Here is a 27486-nt window from a genome sequence, read left to right on the forward strand (position 1 = left end):
TTTAATTCTATCATTTATTACTTGCATATTAATTTATCCTAAAAGAAATTCTTAAATGGGATTCATCAAGACGATAATGAACGAACAGAACCTTACTAATCATTTCTATCAAAAGAGTACAACATTAAAAAACATGATAAATAGAACATGATGCTAGTACAAAAAATGTTTTCCTTGAAAGAACAACTACAGGATCACATGCACGGTGTAGATGTATGATTATATTATCACACTGTATAAAGTCTATAGGGGAATGCTAGGCTATGAAAAGAATAGAATACTAAATTTTCTGAACATTTAACTTAAATGAAATTGATTAATATTATACTTTTTAAAGACTAATTAACAGGTAAGAAAAGTTCAATTAATTTTAATTATTGCACACATTTAGATATCTTGCATTCCATCCATTTGTTAGTGTATAACTGTCGACTTTCAAAAGTACATATTTCATTGTTAGAGTTACAAACTTAAAGCCCGTTTAAAGGGTAACAAAGCATGCATACTGCTTATGAAAACTGGGATGGATGAAAAGTATTATCTCAGTGTGGAGATTGGATCTAGAAACACCAATCTTATAAGTCCTCTAAAAGACGCACCAACTCTGACACACCTCTTCAATCTCATACCTTAACTATGCACCCCTACATCTCTCCATAGACATGCCTACTTCATCTCATATATTAAAGATGTACACCCTCCATCACTCCATAGACATGCCTCCTCCATTTCATACTTTAAAGATGTACACCCTCCATCACTCCATAGACATGCCTCCTCAATTTCATCCTTTAAAGATGTACACTCTCCACCTCTCCATAGACATGCCTCCTCAATCTCATCCCTTAACTATGCCCCCCTACATCTCTCCATAGACATGCCTACTTCATCTCATATATTAAAGATGTACACCCTCCATGTGTCCATAGACATGCCTCCTTAATTGCATACTTTAAAGATGTACTCCCTCCATCTCTCCATAGACAGGCCTCCTCAATTTCATACGTTAAAGATGTACACCCTCCATGTCTCCATAGACATGCCTCCTCAATCTCATACTTTAAAGATGTGCACCCTCCATGTCTCCATAGACATGCCTACTTCATCTCATATATTAAAGATGTACACCCTCCATGTGTCCATAGACATGCCTCCTTAATTGCATACTTTAAAGATGTACACCCTCCATCACTCCATAGACATGCCTCCTCCATTTCATACTTTAAAGATGTGCACCCTCCATGTCTCCATAGACATGCCTCCTCAGTTTCATACTTTAAAGATGTACACCCTCCATCCCTCCATAGACACGCCTCCTCAATTTCCTACTTTAAAGATGTACACCCTCCATCACTCCATAGACATGCCTCATCAATTTCATACTTTAAAGATGTACACCCTCCATGTCTCCATAGACATGCCTCCTTAATTTCATACTTTAAAGATGCACACTCTCCATCTTACATATGTACCCTCTCCGTAGACAAACCTCCTCTGTCTCATACCTTAAAGATGCACACCCTCTACCTTTTTGAGGTCTCACACTTTTACACATGTCCCTCTGTTGATCTGTATGCTTATTTAAATCATTTTCATTTAAGATATATACATAATTTATCAAGCCATGGTATTGTCGATATTATTTGTCTACAATAAAGAACTGCATTTCGTAAGGTGGAAAGCCGTGAAGTATCTGACTCCGCATTAATGCAGTATTCATACACAATTGAGAGAAAATGAATCATTTGCCCCAAAGTTGGGGAATGACACAGATCTCAAACCTCAGGCATATCCATTAATGTAATACCAAACAAACACGTCTCCTCGTACAGACGCGCCCCCTCCTACAGACATGCTCTCTCTATCGTCACACCTTACAGACACGCTTCTACATAAAGACACGTCCCCTCCTACATATATACTCTCTATTGTCACACCTTACAGACACGCTCCTTCGTAAAGACACGCCCCCTCCTACATATATACTCTCTATTGTCACACCTTACAGACACGCTCCTTCGTAAAGACATGCCCCCTTCTACATATATACTCTCTATTGTCACACCTTACAGACACGCTCCTTCGTAAAGACATGCCCCCTTCTACATATATACTCTCTATTGTCACACCTTACAGACACGCTCCTTCGTAAAGACATGCCCCCTTCTACATATATACTCTCTATTGTCACACCTTACAGACACGCTCCTTCGTAAAGACATGCCCCCTTCTACATATATACTCTCTATTGTCACACCTTACAGACACGCTCCTTCGTAAAGACATGCCCCCTCCTACATATATACTCTCTATCGCCACACCTTACAGATACGCTCCTTCGTAAAGACACGCCCCCTCCTATAAATATACTCTCTATTGTCACACCTTACAGACACGCTCCTTCGTAATGACACACACCCTCCTACATATATACTCTCTATTGTCACACCTTACAGACATGCCCCCGCATACAGAAACGGTCTCTCCTACAGACATGCTCTCTCTATTGTCACAGGTAACGGACCCATCCACTCTCTCACATCTTACAAAAAAAAACTCTTACTAAATTTACATCAAATAATGTATTGCACATATTAATGTCTCGGACATTGCCTTATTTAACAATTTATATACATGTTTAAGCAATATACTGTGAATTAAGGTACTTAATGACCCCTCCCAACCCTCCCCTTCCAAATTAAAAGATAATTACTATCAATACTGTTTCTCAAAACATCCATTTGTCAATTGGGCCAATGCGTCCACTGAACAGAAACAAAAGGTTAAAATTAACAAGAGCATTTAAAAGCAAGCCACCAATTTGAACATGTCTACCATCTATGCAGTACATGCAACCAGCGTTGATGTAACAACTATATCAACCACAATTTCCCTTAAAACATGTTTTTTTTCAATTCTGTTGGCCTAAAAACAACCTACTTACTGTTTATTACTACAATTACAAGATCTCTAGTCCATATAAAATTGTCATATCACTTTTCTTGACAAGCAAAAGATTTTCTTCGAGACAATATCCTTACGACTATGATTAATGATCTGGAAGACTTCTTATTTCCCTTATCTGCCCAATACTCCCTCGTATATCTGTGTACCCCTTTCACAAGATATGACAATTGAATTCATATTGGTAAATGAAGGTTTTGGCCCCTATGTAATGGTTATCTATCATATGAATGAATTACCTCCCCTTAGTGTGGATAACCTCCCCTTTCATCCTTTACAAGGCTGCTTTCACATATCGTGGTTACACCGTTCTAGATGGTACACAGACCAGAAATGGGATGATCTTTCAGAGTTTTGTGACAAATAAAAACAATAAATCAAATATTCTAGGTGCTTCTTTCACTCAATAAAGGACATACATGCAATTAATTTAATAACATGTCTGAAAATATATTTCCTGAAGAAAGACTGCAAACTAGAAATAGTCAACCGTATAGTTTCAGACAGGCACATTCGAACCTTTAAATGTGCACATACAAAGTTTTCCAGATTTAATCCTTGGCCTGAATCTATGCCAGTCATTTCTTTCAGATTCCACCAGTTGCAATATGCAAATACTATGTATCACCTTCCCTGTTTATGGATTCTGTCGAAGTTTTCATGTTTAATTTTTACTTCTACCTGCATAAAGATCAACTCCAAGGTTCTTGTTATGAGTGCAGACTGATTTGTCTACTTTAAATGTAATATTTTCCAGGGATGAAGCTTCCAAAGTTTTCAATTAGATAAGATTTGATTAGAAGGCCTCAAAAGTCTACATCAAGGTTCACAACAAGATCACAAGGTCCATGAACAAAAGCCTCTGGTCCAAACAGTATTTAGAACATGATAAATGATGCAGTGGGTATGCCCTCCTTCCCTTTTATGGATTGGATCCTTCTGCAAATAGACCAACTCCTATTCACCTCATCTTGTAGCTATGTTGGGTACGAATTATGTCCCCTTTTACATAGATTATCTCCCCTGAATTGAGATTGCCTGATCTTGTTGCAGGTCAATGATGAAGATGCTGTTGTAAATGAGTAAGTCCATTAAATCTCCCCCAAAGTTATACATTGATGGGAGCCGATATCCGCGGAGGACTTTGACGTCCCGGAGAAAGTCCACCTCCCGAGTTTCTGGCCTCCAGCTCCTGCTGTAGTTCCTCTACGTTCTTTTGAAGTTGAGCCTTCAGTATGATCAACTCTCTGTTCCTCAGGTGTATGGGTTCCTGTGAGAAAAAATGAAATAATTAGACTTAAATTTTCCCTTGCAGGCATGCAATATTTTTTGTATGTCCAAGATGTTATTTCACTGCCATCTGAAGTAGAAAGACATGTGTAAAGGTTCAGATGACACTGTTAACTTTTCAAAATTTCTTGAGCTTTTTGTAACAGGTACATAAAGCCTCCTAAAGTCTAAGCCCCACATCCCTGTTGTAGGAAGTGGATACGGGTCATGCCCGCTAAGGGGATCAGGCCTGCAGTAAGGGCTAGTCACCCCTCGTGCAGTTCAATCTGACTACTGAGGCAGACACACATACAGAGACTATGTGGATGCCTTATGTGATCAATGGCACAAATAAGATTTAAGTAAGAAGTCATCATGATCCATAAACTTGGCCATAGAAAAACTTGTATGTGCCAAATGATGTATGGCCCCCCCCCCCTACAGAATTAGGGTTTCGTGTCTACTCCCAACATTGAAGAAACCAAATAGATCAGCTGCATCTACTACAATATTTCAGACCCTTCATGTTTCACATTTCTACACTTTTATACCCATGTCTTTTTTGGCACACCTGCGATTTTCCCATTTTCTAATCTGCGGTCTTCAATGAATGTTGACAAGCTGTTGAGGCGTTACCTGTGGCCTCATGCGAGGGTTCCAGCGACAGTAGTACCCGGTCCACAGTTCAATCCTCCTCATGCTGGCCACCGGGAAGAGGACATGCTGGTGGATGTAGGCTGCGTACAGTGGGTTAATAAACTCCTCTTTCTGGCAGTTCACAAACGACCAAAGTGACACTGTCTTGACCTTTAGATTCTAAACAGAAAAACACAACACTGGGACATCGCAAACAAGAGGCCCAGAGGGCCTGTATCGCTCACCTGAATATGTTTAAATTAATTGGTATGAAGTAAAAATATATCACACCATTGTAGGTGCTGTAAGTACATATGAAATTTCAGAAAGATTCATCCAGTACTTGAGATAAAGCAAGATTTTTTTCAAAAAGAGCCCCACCCCTATGCCCCTAGGGGAGGGGGGTCATACCCACCGTTTATACAAAATTGGTTCCCCTTCACCAAATGATGCTTTATACCATATTTGGACAAAATCCTGTCATTCCTAAAGAAGAAGAAGGATTTTGAAGAATTTGCTATGTTTCCCCTATTGGGCCCCTTCCTTCTACACCAAGAGGGGCCACACTCGCTGTTTATACGAAATTGAGTCCCTTTTGCCCTAGGATGCTCCAGACTAAATTAGGATAAAATCCCTTAATCCCTATGGTAGAAGAAGGATTTTAAAGGGTTTTACCTCTATTTCCCCTATTGGGCCCCATCCCTCAGGTCCAAGGGTGGCCACAACCACTGTTTATAGAAAATTGGTTCCCCTTTACCAAAGGATGCTCCACACAAAATATGGACCAAATCCTTTCATTCCTACAGAAGAATTAGGATTTTAAATAATGATTTGCTATGTTCCCCTATTGGGCCCTGCCCCACTGCCCCTGGGGGGCCACACCCATGGTTTATACAAAATCGGTTCCCCTTCACCAAAGGATGCTTCAAACAAAATATGGAACAAATCCTTTCATTCCTATAGAAGATGAAGGATTTTAAAGAATTTGCTTTATTTCCCCTATTTGGTCCCACCCCTCAGCCCCAAGGGGGGGCCAGACCCACCGTTTACACAACATTGGTTTCCTTAACCCAAGGATGCTTCACACCAAATATGGACCAAATCCTTTCATTCCTACAGAATAAGAAGGATTTTAAAGAATAATTTTCTATATATCCCCTATTGGGCCCTGCCCCTCAGGCCCCAGTGGGGCCAGACCCACCATTTATACAAAATCGAGTCCCCTTGGCCCAAGGATGCTCCACAACAAATCCTTTCATTCCTACAGAATAAGAAGGATTTTAAAGAATAATTTGCTATGTTTCCCCTATTGGGCCCCACCCCTCAGGCTCCTGGGGGGCCAGACCCAAGGTTTATACAAAATCAGTTCCCCTTCACCCAAGGATGCTTCAAACTAAATATGGAACAAATCCTTTCATTCCTACAGAAGATGAAGGATTTTAAAGAATAATTTTCTATATTTCCCCTATTGGGCCCTGCCCCTCAGGCCCGAGTGGGGCCAGACCCACCATTTATACAAAATCGAGTCCCCTTGGCCCAAGGATGCTCCACAACAAATCCTTTCATTCCTACAGAATAAGAAGGATTTTAAAGAATAATTTGCTATGTTTCCCCTATTGGGCCCCACCCCTCAGGCTCCTGGGGGGCCAGACCCAAGGTTTATACAAAATCAGTTCCCCTTCACCCAAGGATGCTTCAAACTAAATATGGAACAAATCCTTTCATTCCTACAGAAGATGAAGGATTTTAAAGAATAATTTTCTATATTTCCCCTATTGGGCCCTGCCCCTCAGGCCCGAGTGGGGCCAGACCCACCATTTATACAAAATCGAGTCCCCTTGGCCCAAGGATGCTCCACAACAAATCCTTTCATTCCTACAGAATAAGAAGGATTTTAAAGAATAATTTGCTATGTTTCCCCTATTGGGCCCCACCCCTCAGGCTCCTGGGGGGCCAGACCCACGGTTTATACAAAATTGGTTCCCCTTCACCCAAGGATGCTTCAAACTAAATATGGACCAAATCCTTTCATTCCTACAGAAGAAGGATTTTAAAGAATTTGCTTTAATTCACCTATTGGGCCCTGCCCCTCAGGCCCCTGGGGGGGGGCAGACCCACGGTTTATACAAAATTGAGTCTCATTGGCCTAAGGATGCTCCAGACTAAATCAGGATAAATTCCCTTAATCCCTACGGTAGAAAAAGGATTTTAAAGGTTTTTCCTCTATTTCCCTTCTAGGGCCCTGCCCCTCTGCCCCAAGGGGGGGGCCACACCCACCATTTATACAAAATTAAGTCCCCTTTGCCTAAGGATGCTCCAGACGAAATTTAGTCAAAATCTACTTGGCCGTTCAGGACAAGTAGCGGTTTAAAGGAAAAGTTGACGGACGGACGATGGACGACAGACGCTGCGGTAACTCTCCCATCATTCAAGACTACCGTTCATTACAACTGCTGTCATATCTTAAATAAAACAAAAGGCCCAATTGGCCTGAATCGCTCACCTGGTATTAATCTCACACTTGTAATCTTAAAAGTGGACTAACATGCAGCTACAGGAAGAATATCAGTGTTTGATTCATAAGAGCCTATTAAAAGATTTAAACATATGACGCCTGTGACCTTGAATGACGAACAAGGACATTAGGTTGAACAGAGTTTAAAGTCTTCCCACCCAGCATGCTTTTGGCAAAATATCATAACCCTGGACCTATTGGTTATACAGAAATAGTCATTTAAAGATTTAAACATATATTGACCACTGTGACCTTGAATATGGGCGAAGGTCATTCATTTTGACAAAATTGGTAGCCCTTCATCCCAGCCTGTTAATGACCAAATATCATCGGCCCCTGAGACCTTGAATATATGTAAAGGTCATTCATTTGAATAAACTTGGTTGCCCTTTATCCCAGCATGCTACTGGCCAAATACCCTCATCTTAAGACTTTCAGTTATTGAGAAGAAGTGGTTTAAAGGTTTTAAACATATTTGACCCCTGCGACCTTGAAAATAAGTAAAGGTCATTCATTTGAACAAACTTGGTAGCCCTTTATCCTGGCATGTTACTGGCCAAATATCATTATCCTAGGCTTCTTAGTTATTCAGAAGAAGTTGTTTAAAGGTTTCAAACATAATTGACCCCTGTGACCTTGAAAATGGACGAAGGTCATTGATTTGAACAAATTTGGTAGCCCTTAATCACAGCATGCCACTGGCCAAATATTGTAACCCTATGCCTCTTAGTTATTCAAAAGAAGTTGTTTAAAGGTTTTTAACATATTTGACCCCTGTGACCTTGAATATAAGTCAAGGTCATTCTTTTGAACAAAATAGGTAGCCCTTTATTCCAGCATGCTAATGGTGAAATACCTTAACCCTAGGCCTCTAAGTTATTCAGAAGAAGTTGTTTAAAGGTTTTAAAAATATTTGACCCCTGTGACCTTGAATATAAGTCAAGGTCATTCTTTTGAACAAAATAGGTAGCCCTTTATTCCAGCATGCTAATGGTGAAATACCTTAACCCTAGGCCTCTAAGTTATTCAGAAGAAGTTGTTTAAAGGTTTTAAACATATTTGACCCATGTGACCTTGAATATAAGTCAAGGTCATTCATTCAAACAAACCTGGCAGCCCTTCATCACAGCATGCTACCGGCCAAATAGCATCATCCTAGGCCTTTTGGTTATTGAGAAGAAGTTGTTTAAAGGTTTTTAACATATTTGACCCCTGTGACCGTGAATATAAGTAAAGGTCATTCATTTGAACAAACTTGGTAGCCCTTCATTCTAGCATGCTACTGGCCAAATATCATTAGCCTAGGCCTCTTAGTTATTCAGAAGAATTTGTATAAAGATTTTTTAAGACAATTGACCCCTGTGACCTTGAAAATGGACGAAGGTCATTGATTTGAAGAACCTTGGTAGCCTTTCATCACAGCATGCTACTGGCCAAATAGCATCATCCTAGGCCTTTTGGTTATTGAGAAGAAGTTGTTTAAAGGTTTTCAATATATTTGACACCTGTGAACTTGAATATAAGTAAAGGTCATTCATTTGAACAAACTTGGTAGCCCTTCATTCTAGCATGTTACTGGCCAAATATCATTATCCTAGGCCTCTTAGTTATTCAGAAGAAGCTGTATAAAGATTTTTTAAGACAATTGACCCCTGTGACCTTGAAAATAGGTGAAGGTCATTTATTTGAACAAACTTGGTAGCCTTAATCCTAGTTTGCTTCTGGCCAAATATCATCAACCTAGGCCTTTTGGTTTTTAAGAAGAAGTTGTTTAAAGTAAAATATTGACGCCGGACGCAGGACGCCGGACGCCGGACGGACGGACGACGCGCCATGGCATAAGCTCACTTGGCCCTTCCGGCCAGGTGAGCTAAAAATTACTATGTATTACAATACTTTGTAACATTTGTTTTGTAAAATGTGGTCACTACTATTTTTCTTAAATCAACATTCAATTTAAAATGTATTTATTCATTACAACACTTGATTTTAAATCAAGGTTCTTACAAGAATTTCACTATAAAATCTGATGAGTTTTTTATGGCCATTAAGGGATTTTTTTTCAGTTAAATTAAGGCCTTAAATCTCTAGCCATTTACAAGTTCTAAAAATACAGAGATCTGATTGTGAAAACCTGGATGAAAATATATAAATTAACTCACTTTTATGAGTATAACACCACAAACCACCAAATTTACTATTCAATTATAATTTAAAATTCATTTAGTATAACTCAAGGCTCATTTTCATCCCTTCAAGACATTTTAGTTGAATTTAAGGGCTTTTAGGTCCTTTTCATCAATTTTAGGTCTTTTCAAGGCCAACCCTTTAAGGGTCTTTTCAACCCTAACCGTGTAAATGTGAGCAAAGGTAAATATTGGCAACGGTTTTACTTTCTACACAAACAATTGTCATAGCTTGACAAAGGGACCAGTCGGTCTTGAAACGTTGCGACACGTTTAAAATGTACATTGTTTGTGTAAACTTTTCTATCATTGGCATCTGCTGATTTTTATACTTTTTAGGTCACCTGAGCTTTAGGCCGCCATTTTGAAAAACTATTTCAAACTTAAAGTCAAGTTCTGCTAAGCCAATTGAACTGAAACTTTGTAGGAATGATCGACTTATGGTCTTGACAAAGTGTTGTTATTTTTCGGGTCGCTCAGAAATCCAATATGGCCGCCACAGCCGCCATTTTGAAAAACTATTTCAAACTTAAAGTCAAGATCTGCTAAGCCAATTGAACTGAAACTTTGTAGGAATGATCGACTTATGGTCTTGACAAAGTGTTGTTATTTTTCGGGTCGATCAGAAATCCAATATGGCCGCCACAGCCGCCATTTTGAAAAACTATGTCAAACTTAAAGTAAAGTTCTACTTGGCCGATTGAACTGAAACTTTGTAGGAATGATCGAATCATGGTCCTGACAAAGTGTTGTTATTTTTCGGGTCAATTAGAAATACAATTTGGCTGCCATGGCCGCTATTTTGTAAATACCTATTTCAAACTTAAAAACAAGTTCTAATAGGCCGATCTCACTGAAAGTCGGGCTAGGAATGATCAGCTCATGGTCCTGACAAAGTTAAGTTAACATTATACTTAACTATTTTTTACTCAAATTGGTACATATTTCAACAACAAAAATAAATACTGTAGGACTCAGGTGACCGTTAAGGCCCATGGGCCTCTCGTTTTTTACAGGGCTACAGCCTACCTCTTTTTGTCTCTGTTGTTCACAGTTACAGAGGAAGGTTCCGAACAGACAGCTGTACAGATGGTCCATAATCGTTATCAGGAAATGCTCATTAAACTCAAAGGCATTTGGAAACTGAAATAAATTCATAAATAGGACTACAGTAATTTTGAGATATTGAAGTTGCTGAAGCAGGAATAAGAAGTTTTGGAATGAAGTTTTGGAATGAAGGTTTTGTGAATTGACCTAGCGGTCTTGCAGTAATAGTTGTGTAGTTTTGACAGATTACAGTACCTTGCATTGAGCTTTACTTGTTACTCAAATAAATTATTTACTTTATACAACAGTAGGTCACACAGTCAAATCACTGATCAAATTTCTTAAAATAAACCAACATGATATTTAAGCATTAAAATTATGTGACAGACAGCTATAAACCATATTTTTCTTCATTTAACAATTAATGGTTAATTGCAGGTATAGCTCAATTCTTATATAAATATTTTTTTTCAATAAATTTTCATCAAATACATTTATTTATAACTCCCTTTTTTATTCATCCATGCAATTATATTCATTTATCATTCACTTTAAGTCAGTATCAGATATAGAATTAAACATTAAGTATAGAATTCAAATTAATTGGTCCATAAAACGTGGCTAAGTTACCTGTCTCATGATCTGCCACACACAATCAATGAACTGAAGAAACACTGGAGAGCGGTCAGCATCGGAATGTTTGTCTTCTCCATGGCCGACTCTCTGTCATCATCAAACAATAGAAATAATCACAAATAGGATAATAACTGTCAGATTTTTCTTGATGAAGGATTTATTTTCCCCTTCTTGTTATACTGCTTTTAAGTTTTTCCTTTTTTTTTTACTTACCTGTGCAAATTTATGTCCGAAGCTAAGCCACTCCTTCTCCACCAGGACCTCGAAGCCTTGCAGAGTTCTATAGTAAGGGTCCAACATGATCATTGACAGGCAGGTCAGCTGTAAGTATACACATACTTCCTGAGGACATGTTCAAAATATATTTGTTTATCATGCAAATGTACATAAAGTCTCGTACCCAGCAAGCTTCAATTGTATACCCATTTTATGACAAGAAATTGTATCTTTCCCCATTCCTACATCCTATACAGGTATGGTTATATATTTTCAGACATGATGCAGTTGGTTTTATTTCTATTTGTTTGGCATTTTATGTTGTTGAAACACAATATAGGTCATATGACCTTGTTACGGTGTCAGAGGGGAAACTGTGAAGGATAACAACAGAGTGAAGGAATGAAGTGGGTCTCTATAACATCTTCAACGTAGGGACAAAGAGGACCCCTCCCCCCACCCCCATAGGTGTCAACCTCTGAAACCTCCAATGAGAGAAATTTCCCTCATTCCACATTTCCAATGAGGGAGATCTCCCTTATTCCACATTTTCAATGAGGGAGAAAGTGTGTGAAATGCAACTGAAACTGCTTTTGCTCAATTTATCTTTCCCTTTTTATGTATCAAATTAACTCTAAAAAAACATCCATTTGATTCAGACACACCTGTTATGATCATTACACACACCCTGCAGTAACTAGGAAATCATTTGACCACAGGATATAGATTTTGAGTTTGTAGAAGTTTGGACTTGAATGAGCAAGAACCTGAACATTATTTGTGATTTAGAACAAAAGTTTCAATTAGTATGAACAACATGCAACATCTAAAAGAGGACCAAAACTAGAATAGGCCGCTATATAAAACATAACCTAATAAATTATAGTAACGCTTGGCGTTTTGAAGTTTGTAATATTAGTTCATATTTGTCTATCATACCACCTACAACAACTTATTCCTCTTCTAGAAACAAAGACCACGAGATGATGATAACATTGATCCTGCTAAATGTTTCTGTTGTATACCTGGGCTGTACGGTCCCAACCGTCACTACAGTGCACCAGTACCGAAGTCTTGTTACACTCCAATTTGTCCGCTATTCTCAGTGCACCAGACAAAATTTGCTGGAATAAAGAATATTCATTTAATAACGAAGCAAGTTTCAAGATTTTACTGCAGAGGGAATATAATATTTAGAAGTCAAACTAAATGTCTTTGTACAAAAATGGAACCTAGTTTTATGTTGTCTTTGTCATTTTCTTTTAACTGAATCCTCTATTTCTGACAGCAAGACTTACATATTCCATAAGGAACCCAGTAATTAGTTATCAACCAAGGACTAAATGGAACTTTTTTAGCAGATGTTGGATCTCCCATTCTTTGCATAACTGACTTAATGTCATTGTGTGTTTTCCTACTTAACATTTCAAACATGAAACTTTAACTTCACGTGTCCTTTTATATTTAGGTTCAGCATGTTTTTTCTGTCAAAATGCCCTATTTCAACATTTGCCAGCAATGACGAAGTTTGCTTATTCAGATTCCAGATAATCTGGAAATCTCTTTTCCAGGCACGTAATCAAGAACTTAATATACACTGGTAGTTGCAGTTATCAATCATTATTTCGCGCAGAGATGGAAACAAAGCTCATCGTAGCATTGTAGCATTTAGTAGGATTGAAAAATGTTCTTAACTTTTTTCTCTATATCTCCCTCAATGTATCGCCACATTCCTTTACAATGCCAACATTGTGCTAGATAAATGGTGGCATTATAATGAGTTTGGGTGGTCGGGTGGTCGGGTGGTCGGTTGGCGCAGTGGATAACACACTAGCCTTTCACCAAGTCTAGGCCAGTTTCCTCCCACATTAAGACCCTCCGCTGGCTAACATCTTGGCCAACAAAAGGGGTTAATATAAGTTGAAATGACTTGTTTCATAATTGTTGTAAAATTAAATAAGATAATATTTTTATAATGAGTTTCTACCACATCTCGATTTACAAAATTCTGCTGTAGTTATTTGAACATTGCTGTTGTCCATTGCCTATGACACCCACATATGTGTTAATCAGCCCTTGGGTACTGTGCCCGTGGTGGTGGGAGCCTTTATTGATATACAGGTTACTTCCCTTACCTTCACATGGTCGAGCCAGTGTGTTGATTCAATGTTTGTCAGCCAGTGGGCGTCGTCTATCGTAGGGAACACCACATCTCTCAACTTCCTTAGACTGTTAACAAAAATGTTAGCAGAATCTTGTAAACCTTGAATTTGGACCATACACATGGGACATTTATTTAAGTGCCTAAATAACCTGATTTCAACAGATGCAATCTACACACCAGGCCTGATTTATCTTTTAAAAACAATACAAAAGATACATTTATCATTCCGTATTAAACACCCTAAAAGCTGAATCAGCACATCACTTTCTGAATTTCTTTATACTTTTTATCAAATTCTTCATCAAGTTTTGCTTGTGACAATATATCAACCAGATTTATCCAGCGATAAGTACATGCCTGGTAATAAGCCCATCCTTTTCAATTCCAGTTAAGTAGAAACACTAACAAACTTCGTTTCATTGTCCTGCAATATACCCATCCCTATATGTTGATTAAAGGTTGATATGTTGGCTCCCTTGGTTTATTGCAGGTTAAATATGGTATTAGCAAATTAGAAGAGGACAAATTCTAGTTGAGAAACAGGAAAGTTAACCTGTTACAACATAAAAATTGAGTCAGCTAACACTAACTAATGATTAAAGAAGAGTATTGTAGCACAGATTTCAGTAGGTTCTTGAAAATAAGGTTTTCTCTCCTTAACTAAAATTTTGACTTTTGGATTTGAAAGGACAAATATTTGACATGTGTTTTCATACGTGCCATATCTAAGGATTTGAGCATGAACTGTGAACTGTAAAGCAATTAAACCAGTAGGGGCTAGTTGTTAATCAATATAAAAAATGTTTTGACCTATTGAATTTCAGGGAAAATGTGATCCGAATTTTGAAATTGCTAAATGTCAAGGGTCAAATGAAATCTTGTAGTATATTTGTATTACCTGTCCTTCATGACATGAATGTTGTGTATATCCAGGAAGACGACCTCCGCATTCTGATAGTTCTCCTCTCGCTCATATCCCCCGCCTTTTGCCTGTGAAACACATATGGCAGACATTTCTTCACTGACTGAGGTTGATATAAGCTCCTCTTTAGCTCTTAACTGTCTAGAACTCTGATATTCTAAGCTTACTAACAATAGTCGATTCCAATTAACCAAAAGTTAATTTTAATCGACCTTTGTTAATTCCAACTGACCAGTAATCTGATGAACAAAGCAGAACAGTGCTCAAATATCAGTACTCAGATTTGAACTCCAGAACAGTACTCAAATATCAGTACACAGATTTGAACTCCAGAACAGAACTCAAATATCAGTATACTCAGTTTTGAACTCCAGAACAGAACTCAAATATCAGTATACTCAGAGTTGAACTCCAGAACAGTACCCAAATATCAGTACACAGAGTTGAACTCCAGAACAGTACCCAAATATCAGTACACAGTTTTGAACTCCAGAACAGAACTCAAATATCAGTATACTCAGATTTGCACTCGAGAACAGTACTCAAATATCAGTATACTCAGCTTTGAACTCCAGAACAGTTCTCAAATATCAGTACACAGAGTTGAACTCCAGAACAGTACCCAAATATCAGTACACAGCTTTGCACTCAACAACAGTACTCAAATATCAGGACACAGATGTGAACTCCAGAACAGTACCCAAATATCAGTACACAGGTTTGAACTCCAGAATGGTACTCAAATATCAGTATAATCAGATTTGAACTCCAGAACAGAACTCAAATATCAGTATACTCAGAGTTGAACTCCAGAACAGTACCCAAATATCAGTACACAGGTTTGAACTCCAGAATGGTACTCAAATATCAGTATACTCAGAGTTGAACTCCAGAACAGTGCTCAAATATCAGTACACAGGTTTGAACTCCAGAATGGTACTCAAATATCAGTATACTCAGCTTTGAACTCCAGAACAGTACTCAAATATCAGTATACTCAGATTTGCACTCGAGAACAGTACTCAAATATCAGTACACAGATGTGAACTCCAGAACAGTACTCAAATATCAGTATACTCAGATTTGAACTCCAGAACAGTACTCAAATATCTGTACTCAGATTTACACTCGAGAACTTACAGATCGTACCAGTCTGAGTCTTTAAAAAGAATCCCTTAAACACCCTTTAATTCCATACTCTTATTTGGTATCAAATGTTAGTAACTTATAATTACAATGTATTGTAAACCCTCGTAACATGATATCCAGTTTATTACCTTGTTAGCCTGGGCGTTAACACTCGGACGTGCGTCCATGATGTAGAGTTTGTGTGATTGGGCGTTAGCATCCATGATCATCTGTATGTAGCGTTCGTCATCTTTGTTGCGTTTGTTGACCACGCCCACTAGGGGCTGTCCTGAACGTGAGATGGTGGCCTGACTTTGGGGATGGATCCATGACAAAACCTAGTACAAAAGGTTGCACACTTAATGTAATATTGCTACAAGTAGCACAAAATCTAGTACAAAAGATTGCACACTTAATGTAATATTGCTACAAGTAGCACAAAATCTAGCAAAAGAAATAGCACACTTTATGTAATTTAACTACAAGTAGCACAAAACCTAGCACAAGAAATAGCACACTTTATGTAATATAACTACAAGTAGCACAAAACCTAGCACAAGAAATAGCACACTTAATGTCATATTGCTACAAGTAGCACAAGAAATAGCACACTTGATATAATATTGCTACAAGTAGCACAAAACCTAGCGCAAGAAATAGTCCACTTAATGTCATATTGCTACAAGTAGCACAAGAAATAGCACACTTGATATAATATTGCTACAAGTAGCACAAAACCTAGCACAAGAAATAGCACACTTGATGTAATATTGCTACAAGTAGCACAAGAAATAGCACACTTGATGTAATATTGCTACAAGTAGCACAAGAAATAGCACACTTGATGTAACATTGCTACAAGTAGCACAAAACCTAGCACAAGAAATATCACACTTTGGTTAATGTAATATTGCTACAAGTAGCACAAGAAATAGCACACTTGATGTAATATTGCTACAAGTAGCACAAGAAATAGCACACTTGATGTAATATTGCTACAAGTAGCACAAAACCTAGCACAAGAAATAGCACACTTTGGTTAATGTAATATTGCTACAACAAACATGACTGTGAATAGCTAGAAAATGCATGCAACAACATCAATCAAAATATTCCAGTAACAATATCTCAATGATATATTTTCAGGGACAAAAATTGCAAATATGTCTCTTATAACCATTATTTGATCAAACTTTACAAGAAACTAACTTTTAGCATAGTTTGTTACAAAACGTCACCAAAGCCGAATTTGTTTATCACGCTCCAAACAGTTGGACCGGTTGTACCAGAGTTGTTCGCTTATGAAATAACGTAGGACCTAGTAATCTGATGCTGCTTTCATGAGAGCCTTGACTATGCCTTGTAAGGCCTGCATAAACATTTGCAGGAGTTATACCCTAAAATTCTACATTTAAAAACAGGCAAACTGTTTGAACCGGATATGGGAAAGGAGCCGAAGGTTTTACTCCTTTTTCTGTACTATAGACTTACAGGTAGTCTCCCCTTTGTTCTAAAACTGGCCACCGCTTTGATGTCATCGTCTGTTGTAGCAGCTGGCACAACGAACTGTAATCAGAAATCAACTTATCATATAAATATTTATGTCAATTCAGGAAAATATGTTTTTACTTAGTAAATCAAAACAGAAAGCTATTGAATATCATGTATTGACATCCATATGAAGTTTATCCAGCCTCCCCATCCTTGCAGCAAGATATTAAACACTATGTTTACCTGTTGGTATGCCACATTTGATATCTTTAAGAAGAGAGTGGGCTATAGACTAGTAAAATGAAGATAACTTGGGATCTTCAAAGAAGATCTTAAAACCTTTAAAGAAATAAATATAATAAAAAATGCAAGGTCTTTTTACTTCTTCATCTAGAGATCACATAAAAAAGAATGCAGGTTTGTCTTAATGTCTAAATTGAAAGGCTATGTAATGGGAAATTTTCGAAAAGGTTTAACTTTTTGCCTTTTTCTGTAATGAGGATTAATTTATCTTTAGAGTGAACGTTAGTAAACAGCATAATCAAAATGGTAATAAAACGTGAAGGGCAAAATGAACACTGGACAAATACAAATGTTACCAGCACAAGGCAAATATTTGACTGGGAAAAGTTTTCTACCAGCATCAGGCAAATATTTGACGTGGAAAAGTTTTCTACCAGCACCAGGCAAATATTTGACTGGGAAAAGTTTTCTACCAGCATCAGGCAAATATTTGAAGGGGAAAAGTTTCTACCAGCATCAGGCAAATATTTGACGGGGAAAAGTTTTCTACCAGCATCAGGAAAATATTTGACGGGGAAAGGTTTTCTACCAGCATCAGGAAAATATTTGATGGGGAAAGGTTTTCTACCAGCATCAGGCAAATATTTGACGGGGAAAAGTTTTCTACCAGCATCAGGCAAATATTTGACAGGGAAAAGTTTTCTACCAGCATCAGGCAAATATTTGACGGGGAAAAGTTTTCTACCAGCATCAGGATAATATTTGATGGGGAAAAATTTTCTAACAGCATCAGGCAAAATATTTGACGGGGAAAAGTTTTCTACGAGCATCAGGCAAATATTTGACAGGGAAAAGTTTTCTAGCAGCATCAGGCAAATATTTGACGGCGAAAAGTTTTCTACCAGCATCAGTCAAATATTTGACAGGGAAAAGTTTTCTAGCAGCATCAGGCAAATATTTGACGGGAAAAAGTTTTCTACCAGCATCAGGAAAATATTTGCCGGGGCAAAGTTTTTTACCAGCATCAGGAAAATATTTGACGGGGAAAAGTTTTCTACCAGCATCAGGCAAATATTTGACGGCGAAAAGTTTTCTACCAGCATCAGGCAAATATTTGACTTAAAAGCCTTTAATCGAAAATTGTTATTAGACACAAAATATTTCTGTATAATAATTAGTCGGAACCACAATAAGATTGATTAGATGTCATGAAGATTTTACTAACAAATATTTTGGTATAATTTCTATCGCTGTTTATAAGTGTAATGACACATTTACTCAAATTTTTAAGTCAAAATACATCTGTATTTCTTAACCAACACAGACATGGATCCAAATCCATACTTCTTGTCCAATGATTTACATAGCTGTCAAACCTCTCTCATAAGGAGGGAGACTCCCTCATTTTAACCAAAATTTACCAATCTACCTCGAGACTCATTCAAGTCACACCCACACAAACTCAAAATCTACACCCTGTGGTTAAATGATCTCCTAGTTACTGCAGGGTGTGTGTAATGATCATAACATGGGTGTCTATATCAAAGGAATATTTTTGGAATTATTTGATACATAAAAAGGGAACGATAAATTGAGCAAAGCAGTTTCAGTCGTGTTTCACACACTTTCTCTCTCATTGTAAATGTGAAATGAAGGAGATCTCCCTCCTTGGAGGTTTCAGAGGTTGACACCTATGGATTTACACTGATAACAGTACTTGTTATTCCGCCTTTCTAACCCAGTCTGATGCTTCCTTCCTTAACTGATATTTAAACACAAATTAAATTTAAAAGAAAACTAAATGGAATTACGGTTTAGTGATACCTACCAAAGAGGGGTAAGTGTCACAGGCTTCATAATTCTCGTTGATTCTGGTAACGCGCCAACTTTCGTTTGGTAGACCCTGGAATTCAAACAATTATCACTCTCAGTCTAAAACATTAGGCCTCCTGGCCTTTTTTAAGGGCAAAATTCAAGATTCAAGATTATAATTAATAGAAAAATTCTTACAATATGTACATTTTACCTAAAGAAATTAAAGACTGCAGTAACTGCATGAAAACTTACTGGTTTACAAACCTGATATTACTCAGAAAAGAGGTTTTGGTAAAACACTTAACTGATGTAAATGGAATAGATAATTGCAAAATACCATGATTACTTATGTTCATCAGTAATACTTAAGTCAACATACCTGTCGTTTAAATTCTGCAATAGGGTCAAATACTTTCCAACCATCTTCTCCGTAATCTTCTGCCAAATCGAAGGCAAATATGGGCTGTTAAGAGACAATATAGGTTTTAATAGTCACACACTCAATCAAAATTAAGGATCTACATGAAACATCAGCCAATGAATATTTGTGAAGCATCTTAATCTGCAATTAATTTTAAATTAGACTTCCATATTGCTGTGCAGTCCATATATAATATGCCGGTCCGACAGATATCTCCGAAAAATTACTGGCAGTCCAGCAATCACTTTCGTAATTTCGAACCAAATGTTGGCTTACATTTTCTACCATAGAGTCGTCTTGAGTCATGTATGTCACTAAAACATTTTAAATGCCCCTGTAACATTCAAAGCAGACAAGCGCTGTGGTAACCTGTATTGACAATGACGGCGTGAAGAATAATGCTTTGTAACGTGACTTGGGCAAACCACTGGCAAAACTAAACCCAGTTAATGTTTTTATTTAATTATTGTATACATCAAACAATTTTATGTAAGGTTATTTTTCATTTTCTTTGGACTGGTAAGTATTTCAAGCTAACCTGACCAAATGCCTGTAAGAAAATTGTAATTTCGCATGGACTGCTGTGTTAACATTCCTGCTCAAAAACAAACTTAAGCCATAGTCAAAGAAGTCCCTATCCAACCAGTGGGGAAAGTCTCTATCTACGCTGGTACTAAAACCTATTTTATAAACAAAATTTAACAATAAAACAATTCAGTTCACCTATACATTAAATTACGCCCTCCAAAAGTAATTATAAATTTATGTTAATTGCAAACACCAATATCAAAGCGGAACTTCCAATATTTATTCTAAAATAGTGCCCAGGTAAGCTTTCAATTACAAAATGATTACTGGCATACAGCAACATGGTCCAAAATATCTGAACGAATTTGGGGCATCACCTTGTCAAAAAGCAAATCCCAGCAGTATGGGATTCTGTTACAAATGTAGAACCAGTATGTCAGTCATAACTTTTTGAGTATTATAGTACAATATTACCTGTTTATTCGTGATGGGAAATGCATACTGTTGAATTTTTTCAAACACTTGTCTTCTTGAATGGTTTTCCTGTCTGTGTGCAAACCTTAAATTTCTGATGTCCTGGAAAAAAGAACATTTGAATTGTGTAGCAGCCTGGATTACAGTTCAAGTCAGGCTTTCTTTTTTTCTAAACTTTGAACTGCTGATAGTTCACCTTTACATAAGCTGAGATGATGTGAGAAATATTTAATGTACACAACTTACTTCTGCCAATAATTTATTTTGGCAGTTTTCAGCATTAAATGGGACAAAAATATATTACTTGATAAATATTTGAAAATTTTTGAATCAGGAAATTCTCAATTTAAAGGAGCTATTTAGTCAAATGTCACCCTAAAACTCGAGTAGATTCTGATATACATATATGTATATATATATCTTAAATAAAATTTTACGTAGTTGCTAATGACATGACCTAAACCCAACTTCCAGCAAGTTTTGGGAAAGCCGTGATAAATGTAGCTATGGCCGAAATAGTGCAATATCCGGCCCTTTCATTGAGAGGTTAACATGTACAATACCACACTGTCGACCAATAATACAGTGAGTCTGATTTTACACATAACACATTCTTGTCGCTCTGAAGCAAGCAAGAGTTAAAGGTATCATAATATATAAATCCAATAATATATGTCTGTTCACAGTTGGATTTGAATGAAAAGAAACATGCTTAATGACAGTATGCACGCACTGAGATAGTACCGCAGTAAGAATTTCAAACTGCAGACAGTACACTATCATAGGTGTAATCTTATTTATACGATGATTGAGATGTTGTTAGGAGGATGTTTTTGATTCAGAATAAAGGCCTGCACTTGTATTCCAAAGAAGCTACAGAAGGTGAATAAAGCGAGAATTTACCTTTTTTCCAGGGTTGGAAAGACATTTTTATTAGCTAGAAATTCAAAGACACTTGCCACTAAAACGTATGGCTGTACAGTTACGGATTTCTTCGTAACTGATTTAAAACCCCAAGTAAACATGGTTTCTTGTGAATTTCTCGATATTAATTATTGAAATCAAATTCCACATCAAATAGACGACAAAATAACTTTATTTATATTCTGGTCAAATGTCTAAGTTAACAATACTTGTCCTATATAGTTTGGGAATGCTTTCCTTCAAGATAATTTTCTTAAAAGATTTATTTCATATTGGTATTGGGACGGAACATTGAATGCATTGGGGAGGAAAAATACATTTTGCAGGGCAAAAATATATTGAAGGTTCACATAATCTGTCAACGATCTACACAACTCAAGTAATTGAATTGTAACAACCTTTGTATAACTTTGTACATGTATTTGAAAAAGAAAATGTTGAAGTAAAGCTAACAAATAATTTGTCATTTAGCTTGACTTTTGGAAACTGAATACATATGTATATAATGGGAGATGGGAAAATGCATGACCAGACCAGGATTCAAACCCAGGACCCTCCGAACTCTAGACATCTAGACCGTCACAGGCACCACTGAAGTAGGAGTGGAAAAATGCACAGGCAGACTGGGGTTGGTACCAGGGACCCTCTTAATTCTCGATGGACTCTTTACAGTGGCGGATCCAGAGACCTATCTGGGGGGGTTTCCAAATTTCCTGGGGGGGTTTCCACGTGGGGAAAAATTGAGGAAAATGGTGAAAATACATGATTTTTAAAGAAAATTTTCAGGGGGGGGGGTTTCCTGAAACCCAAAAAAACCCTCTGGATCCGCCACTGCTTTATCGATTGAGCTATACCTGGTCGCCGACTATCGACCCAGTTCAGATCCGCTACATGTATAACAATTACAGATGCCATCTCCTAAGTAAAAAAAAAATTGGGGGGGGGGGGGGGGTAATTGTCCTTAAAAATTACTTTCTCAAAGCCTTTGGTTATATGGGAATTCTTACCTTGCATAAGAGATCTATCCCGTAGGAGTTCTCCCCTCGACTGGTGGCGCCCCCTATCTTCTCAATCTTACTGATGACACCAAGTGGCACGTCAAGGATAAATGGAGATTCCTGTAAGACAGTAATAGTACACTAACTTTGGTGTGTCTTAACTTCTTCAATATCTACAGATTGCAGTTTTTTTTACCTCAAGATCAAAAGAACAAGAGTTCCCAGAGGGATCTTGGCGCCACCTTTGTAAAACCCAAAAAAATTCTAATTCAGTTCGATCTTTTCTCTTCTTTCCTCTAATCTGTTTGATCGAGTCATGTTAACAGTAAATGCCCCTTGAGGTAACTTTTGATCTAAACTTAATACTGATGTGTATGAAAGCCAACCTTCAAAGTGAGTTTGTCATTTCACATATTTACTAGTACAGTACTTAATGTGAAAGAAATAGAATCAATCATTGCAATATGAGAAAGATCTGTATAGTTCTTTTAATCCATTTTGTTTTTATGATCAGTCATAAATATATAACATGCACAACGAGAGATCAAGGGGAATCTACATATAAAATTTGAGAAAAATCCCTCTTGTACTTCCCGATAAATAGCGATAACAAACTTTCACTATCAAAATCCAAGATGGCTGCCTGTCGGCCATGTTGTTTATCCAATCAGTCTTTAAAATTGCCCTGCACAGCTAGGACCAAGGGGAACCTACATATAAATTTAAAAAAGATCCCTTAAGTACTTTCGGAGAAATAGTGATAACAAACTTTCACTATCAAAATCCAAGATGGCTGCCTGTCGGCCATGTTGTTTATCCGATCAGTCTCAAAAGTTGCCCTGCACAGCTAAGGACCAAGGGTAACGTACATATAAAATTTGAGAAAGATCCCTCCGGCACTTCTTGAGAAATACCGATAACAAGAATTGCTTAAGGACGGACGACGGACGGAAGACGGACCACGGACGCAGGGTGATTTGAATAGCCCACCATCAGATGATGGTGGACTTAAAACTGTTCTACCTTCATCACAAATAAAATATGACACTAGAAAAACAAGAATCAACTTATGCACATAAGTTAAGTTTAAGTTTATTATTACTTTAAGTCATCCGACTTATCAGTTACATTATATATACAGTACAATACAATTTACATCCATGCAAACATAATATGTCTAGGTATTATATTTGTACATAATATAGTGGAGAGTGAACAGTAACCACTAATTACAGAAGTTGAGACCTTTTCTTGTTCGCATGCACTAGATATTTACCCAAATTTCTAATTTCTGATAAACTATTACTGTTTAGCAGCTGTTGGATAAATTTAAACATGCTAGTACGGTTTAAATAATATTTTTTGTTGAATTTAGCTCGTATGTCAGCATAACAAGGACATTTAAAAATGAAATGAAATTCATCTTCTACCTCATTCATATTACATAATGTACACAATCTGTTTCCTCGTTCGATATTGTTATACCTGCTTCATTCAATATTTAATTTGTGTGCTGATAATCTTATTTTACAAAGATGTTTTACATAATTAATATTGATAGATTTGGCCAAATAAAACTGTAGTCCAAAATTACAAATATATCGGTAAAGTGCACCTTTTGCAGAAGATGTTATTTTTTCAAAACATTCTTGTTTGAATATATCAGAAATGCGTTCCTTAATTATAAAAAATATATCATTATTTAGACTCAGGGCTTCCCACACATAACCAAGACCAATTCTGTATAATTCTTTGTTAGATCGCATCTCAGAGTAGCATGATTTTAGAATACAGTTTTCAGATTTTCTTTATTTTATCCAATATTTGTTTGTTATCTATTAAACAATAACCATTTAACCCTTTCATGCAGCAAAGTAGTTCAATCAAAGGATGTAAGGTAGTTTCATATGTATAGAAAATTTCTAACTTTGTTTAGCAGAAATATATGTCCCATTTTTTTGTTCTGAAGTATTTCTTGCTGTTTTCCAGTCTGTAATTATGTATTGATAAAGCAGTGGGGTTTTTTGTTTGCTCTTTTATGATGAAAGGGTATTAATTTTGTAATTTTTGTTTTTTCTTGTTCTTTTAGTGGGGATAAGGCAGAGGCCATAAATCGGCTGAAACATTATCATAAACTCAAAACTAGGTGTTGTTTGTTTCAACTTTCATAAGTTTAATGGTGAAGATATATTTTAAAATATGATAGTTCCAGATTTATTTGTTCATCATTAAAACTAAAATCAAAACATTTATGTTCTGGGGTTCAAAATGAATGGTCCTACCTATACAGTTTGATACAAAATGATTCTAACAATGTAATGATAGATTACCTACCCTCTCAGAACTTTTAAAATAAAGTTTGTAGTTTGTGACAGTAAGGGTGCCCTTCACCGCTCCACTGTAAGGACACAGATAGGTCACATCCTTCCCTGTGTTAAAAACAATATATATATACAAGTTCACTAAATTTTCTTCAATGATATTAGCAAAAAAAAAAAAATTACTGCATAGTTGTTTATATTCAAAGTATATAATTTCTTTATAGTGAAATTGTTACTCAGTAAGTCCAAAATCAAATACCAAGCAAAATTTATTGTCATTGTAACCCTCGCCAAAAATCAAGTAAGGCAGGTATGAGGTTGCATGGTTAAACCACGTTTATTGCGTCCAAAGACCATGGATCTGTGCAGGGGAAAGCAGTAAGTGACCATGACCATTCATCTATGCAGCCAGTGACAGAGTGACAACTGGCCACGTAAATTGAAAATAATAGGAAATAGAATAGGTGTGAAGCCGGTATGATATGATCATCATTCACCCATTAATCCTGTCCGCACCACCCAGTTTAAGGCTGCTTCGCCCTAATATAAATACATATATTTTCAAGTTATAAATATCAGTTGAAATGTTGTTATTGATAGAAAAACCTCATGTTTTCATGTTTCACAAGCAAGTGTGTTGTCAGGAGAATTTCATGCAGATGTAGCTACAATTAATTGTAAGAGCAGATCTGGTCAACCACGTACAAACCTAATTAACAAGTCTAACAACAAAAAAGACTAAGGAAGACTTATAATTAGGAAAACTTCAAATGAGGCTGCAGTAGCTATGGCTATACACACCGGAACGGAACTAAAATGTTAAACGACCCCTGACGAACAGGATTTAGGGGTGAAAAGACCCAACACCGATGTAAATGATAGGACTGTGAGGTGAACATGTGTGTTGATGGTGACCTACCTATCCCCTGGACTTTTTCTCCCTGAAGAACAGGTGGATCATCAGATTGTCCAAGCTTAGTAGAATCCCTCAGAACCTGTCAGAAACAGAAATGCAATACATTGCTTTTCAAAAAAATGAAATTGAAGAATCTTTTACTGAAAAACGAATTAATCGTTTTAATTATTTAAAAACTTCAGTTTTATTTCAATGTTGACAGAAACCTAGATCTGTTGTATAGAGCAAAATATGTGTGGATTGAATGTAACATAAAATACGATTTGATTATTCCTATGTGTTCTGATATCATTATTGCTGAACTCAGAAATGGGGCGTGTTGTCCTGTGTATTTGACACACTGTAATTTTATAATCTTGGCTTCATACAGTAGGCCTAGCTCACCGAGAAAATTATGCTTGCTCTGTCAGTGTGGTATACTTAACAAACCTTTAGAGGTATCATTTCAGCAGGGACGTGCTCAGAGGAGGTAGAGGACGATGAACATAACGACTTCGACGGCGATTCGGATTCTTTGGAACTTGTGCTCGATGTTTCATGTGGAAATGAAGCAGAGCGATCTGACGTAGAGATGGACTCGCTGCTTGCTGCGGCCGCTTGTGGATTCTTCGGTTCTGGAAACAATCCGTGTCCTTCCTTGCCTTCCATCTTATATAAGGCACCTAACTTTATCTTGATAATATCATTAAAGTTTCATTTTGTTGGGGAGCATTTGACAGCAGGAAATGTAAAAAGTTATATCTTCTGTAGGAGAACTACACTAAGAAAGACAACTCTATCATGTACATATACACGCCGGTCTCTGGTTAGCCCACTTTCAAATTATATTTACTTTTTTTTTTTATTATAATGCAGTAGGACATCTTTGTTGTTGTATTTTACTATTTCATAGATAGATTCATAGATACAATCCTTTGACAGTCAGCTCTGAAATAAAAAGTATTAAAAACGCATTTAAAAAAAAAATGCGACGTTTAGATTGGAATTTTCTTTTCATTTCCTTTATGATTTTATTGTTTTAGAGAAAATCACGCACAATGGATTTGCAGTTGTCCGTCGACTACATTTAATCATCTAATAGTTTTCATGCCAGACATGTATTTGTTAGTGTAGTGTCGATACTAGAAATATATTATTTGTTTCATCCTTGAAAATGAAAGAAAGGGGAAGAAGTTAATTCTGGTGTTGACTCAGTACACTTTCTTCCCCCATTATCACGAAAATTCGTTAATTCCAAGAACGCTCTTACCTTTAATATACTAATTTTAGATTTCCGCTTTAATGACTTAGAGACGGTATTTCTGTTGCTCACTTGTATTTACTGTTCAAGTTAAAAGGTAATTTTTTAACATAGTTTGGGCAAGATTATGATCAGACACAAACGTTTTGCTGTCAAAGAATACATGACAAGTAAGTCTCTTGCTACATGTAACTATGTACTTAAAGTTGTACCGACATTATCTTTATAATTTTGCTATTTTGTAAGCTGCCGACATACATAACCCGTTCATTCCAATCGACATTATGTAAGGACGACATAATTGTGAATAAAAAAAATATTCCGTGATGTAATTTCCAAAAACAAACTGTATTCCGGAAAAGTGGTCCTCCTTTGGGAAAGTGCTGGAACAGAGGTGGGCGAGTTTCTTTAACTGCGACAGGTGTTTCTTTG

The 27486-nt window shown here is 36.9% G+C and overlaps 1 protein-coding gene across 1 annotated transcript; it reads right to left on the reverse strand.

Annotated features, from left to right (window-relative positions):
- On the reverse strand, window positions 1-26564 carry LOC110447181 (myotubularin-related protein 2-like). Its single transcript, XM_021492707.1, has 17 exons — window positions 26244-26564; window positions 25818-25893; window positions 24912-25006; window positions 22587-22697; window positions 20656-20757; window positions 19612-19695; window positions 19246-19320; window positions 17175-17249; window positions 15833-16021; window positions 14532-14623; window positions 13605-13698; window positions 12495-12593; window positions 11467-11574; window positions 11248-11340; window positions 10600-10713; window positions 4870-5049; window positions 1-4234 (listed from the first exon to the last, which is right to left on the reverse strand). The coding sequence occupies exons 1-17, from the start codon at window positions 26460-26462 to the stop codon at window positions 4073-4075; spliced, it is 1968 nt and encodes a 655-aa protein (XP_021348382.1). The 5' UTR covers window positions 26463-26564; the 3' UTR covers window positions 1-4072.
- Window positions 26565-27486: the final 922 nt, after the last annotated feature.

Source organism: Mizuhopecten yessoensis, unplaced genomic scaffold, assembly GCF_002113885.1.
Source record: "Mizuhopecten yessoensis strain PY_sf001 unplaced genomic scaffold, ASM211388v2 scaffold3229, whole genome shotgun sequence".
Taxonomy (NCBI): Eukaryota; Metazoa; Mollusca; class Bivalvia; order Pectinida; family Pectinidae; genus Mizuhopecten; species Mizuhopecten yessoensis.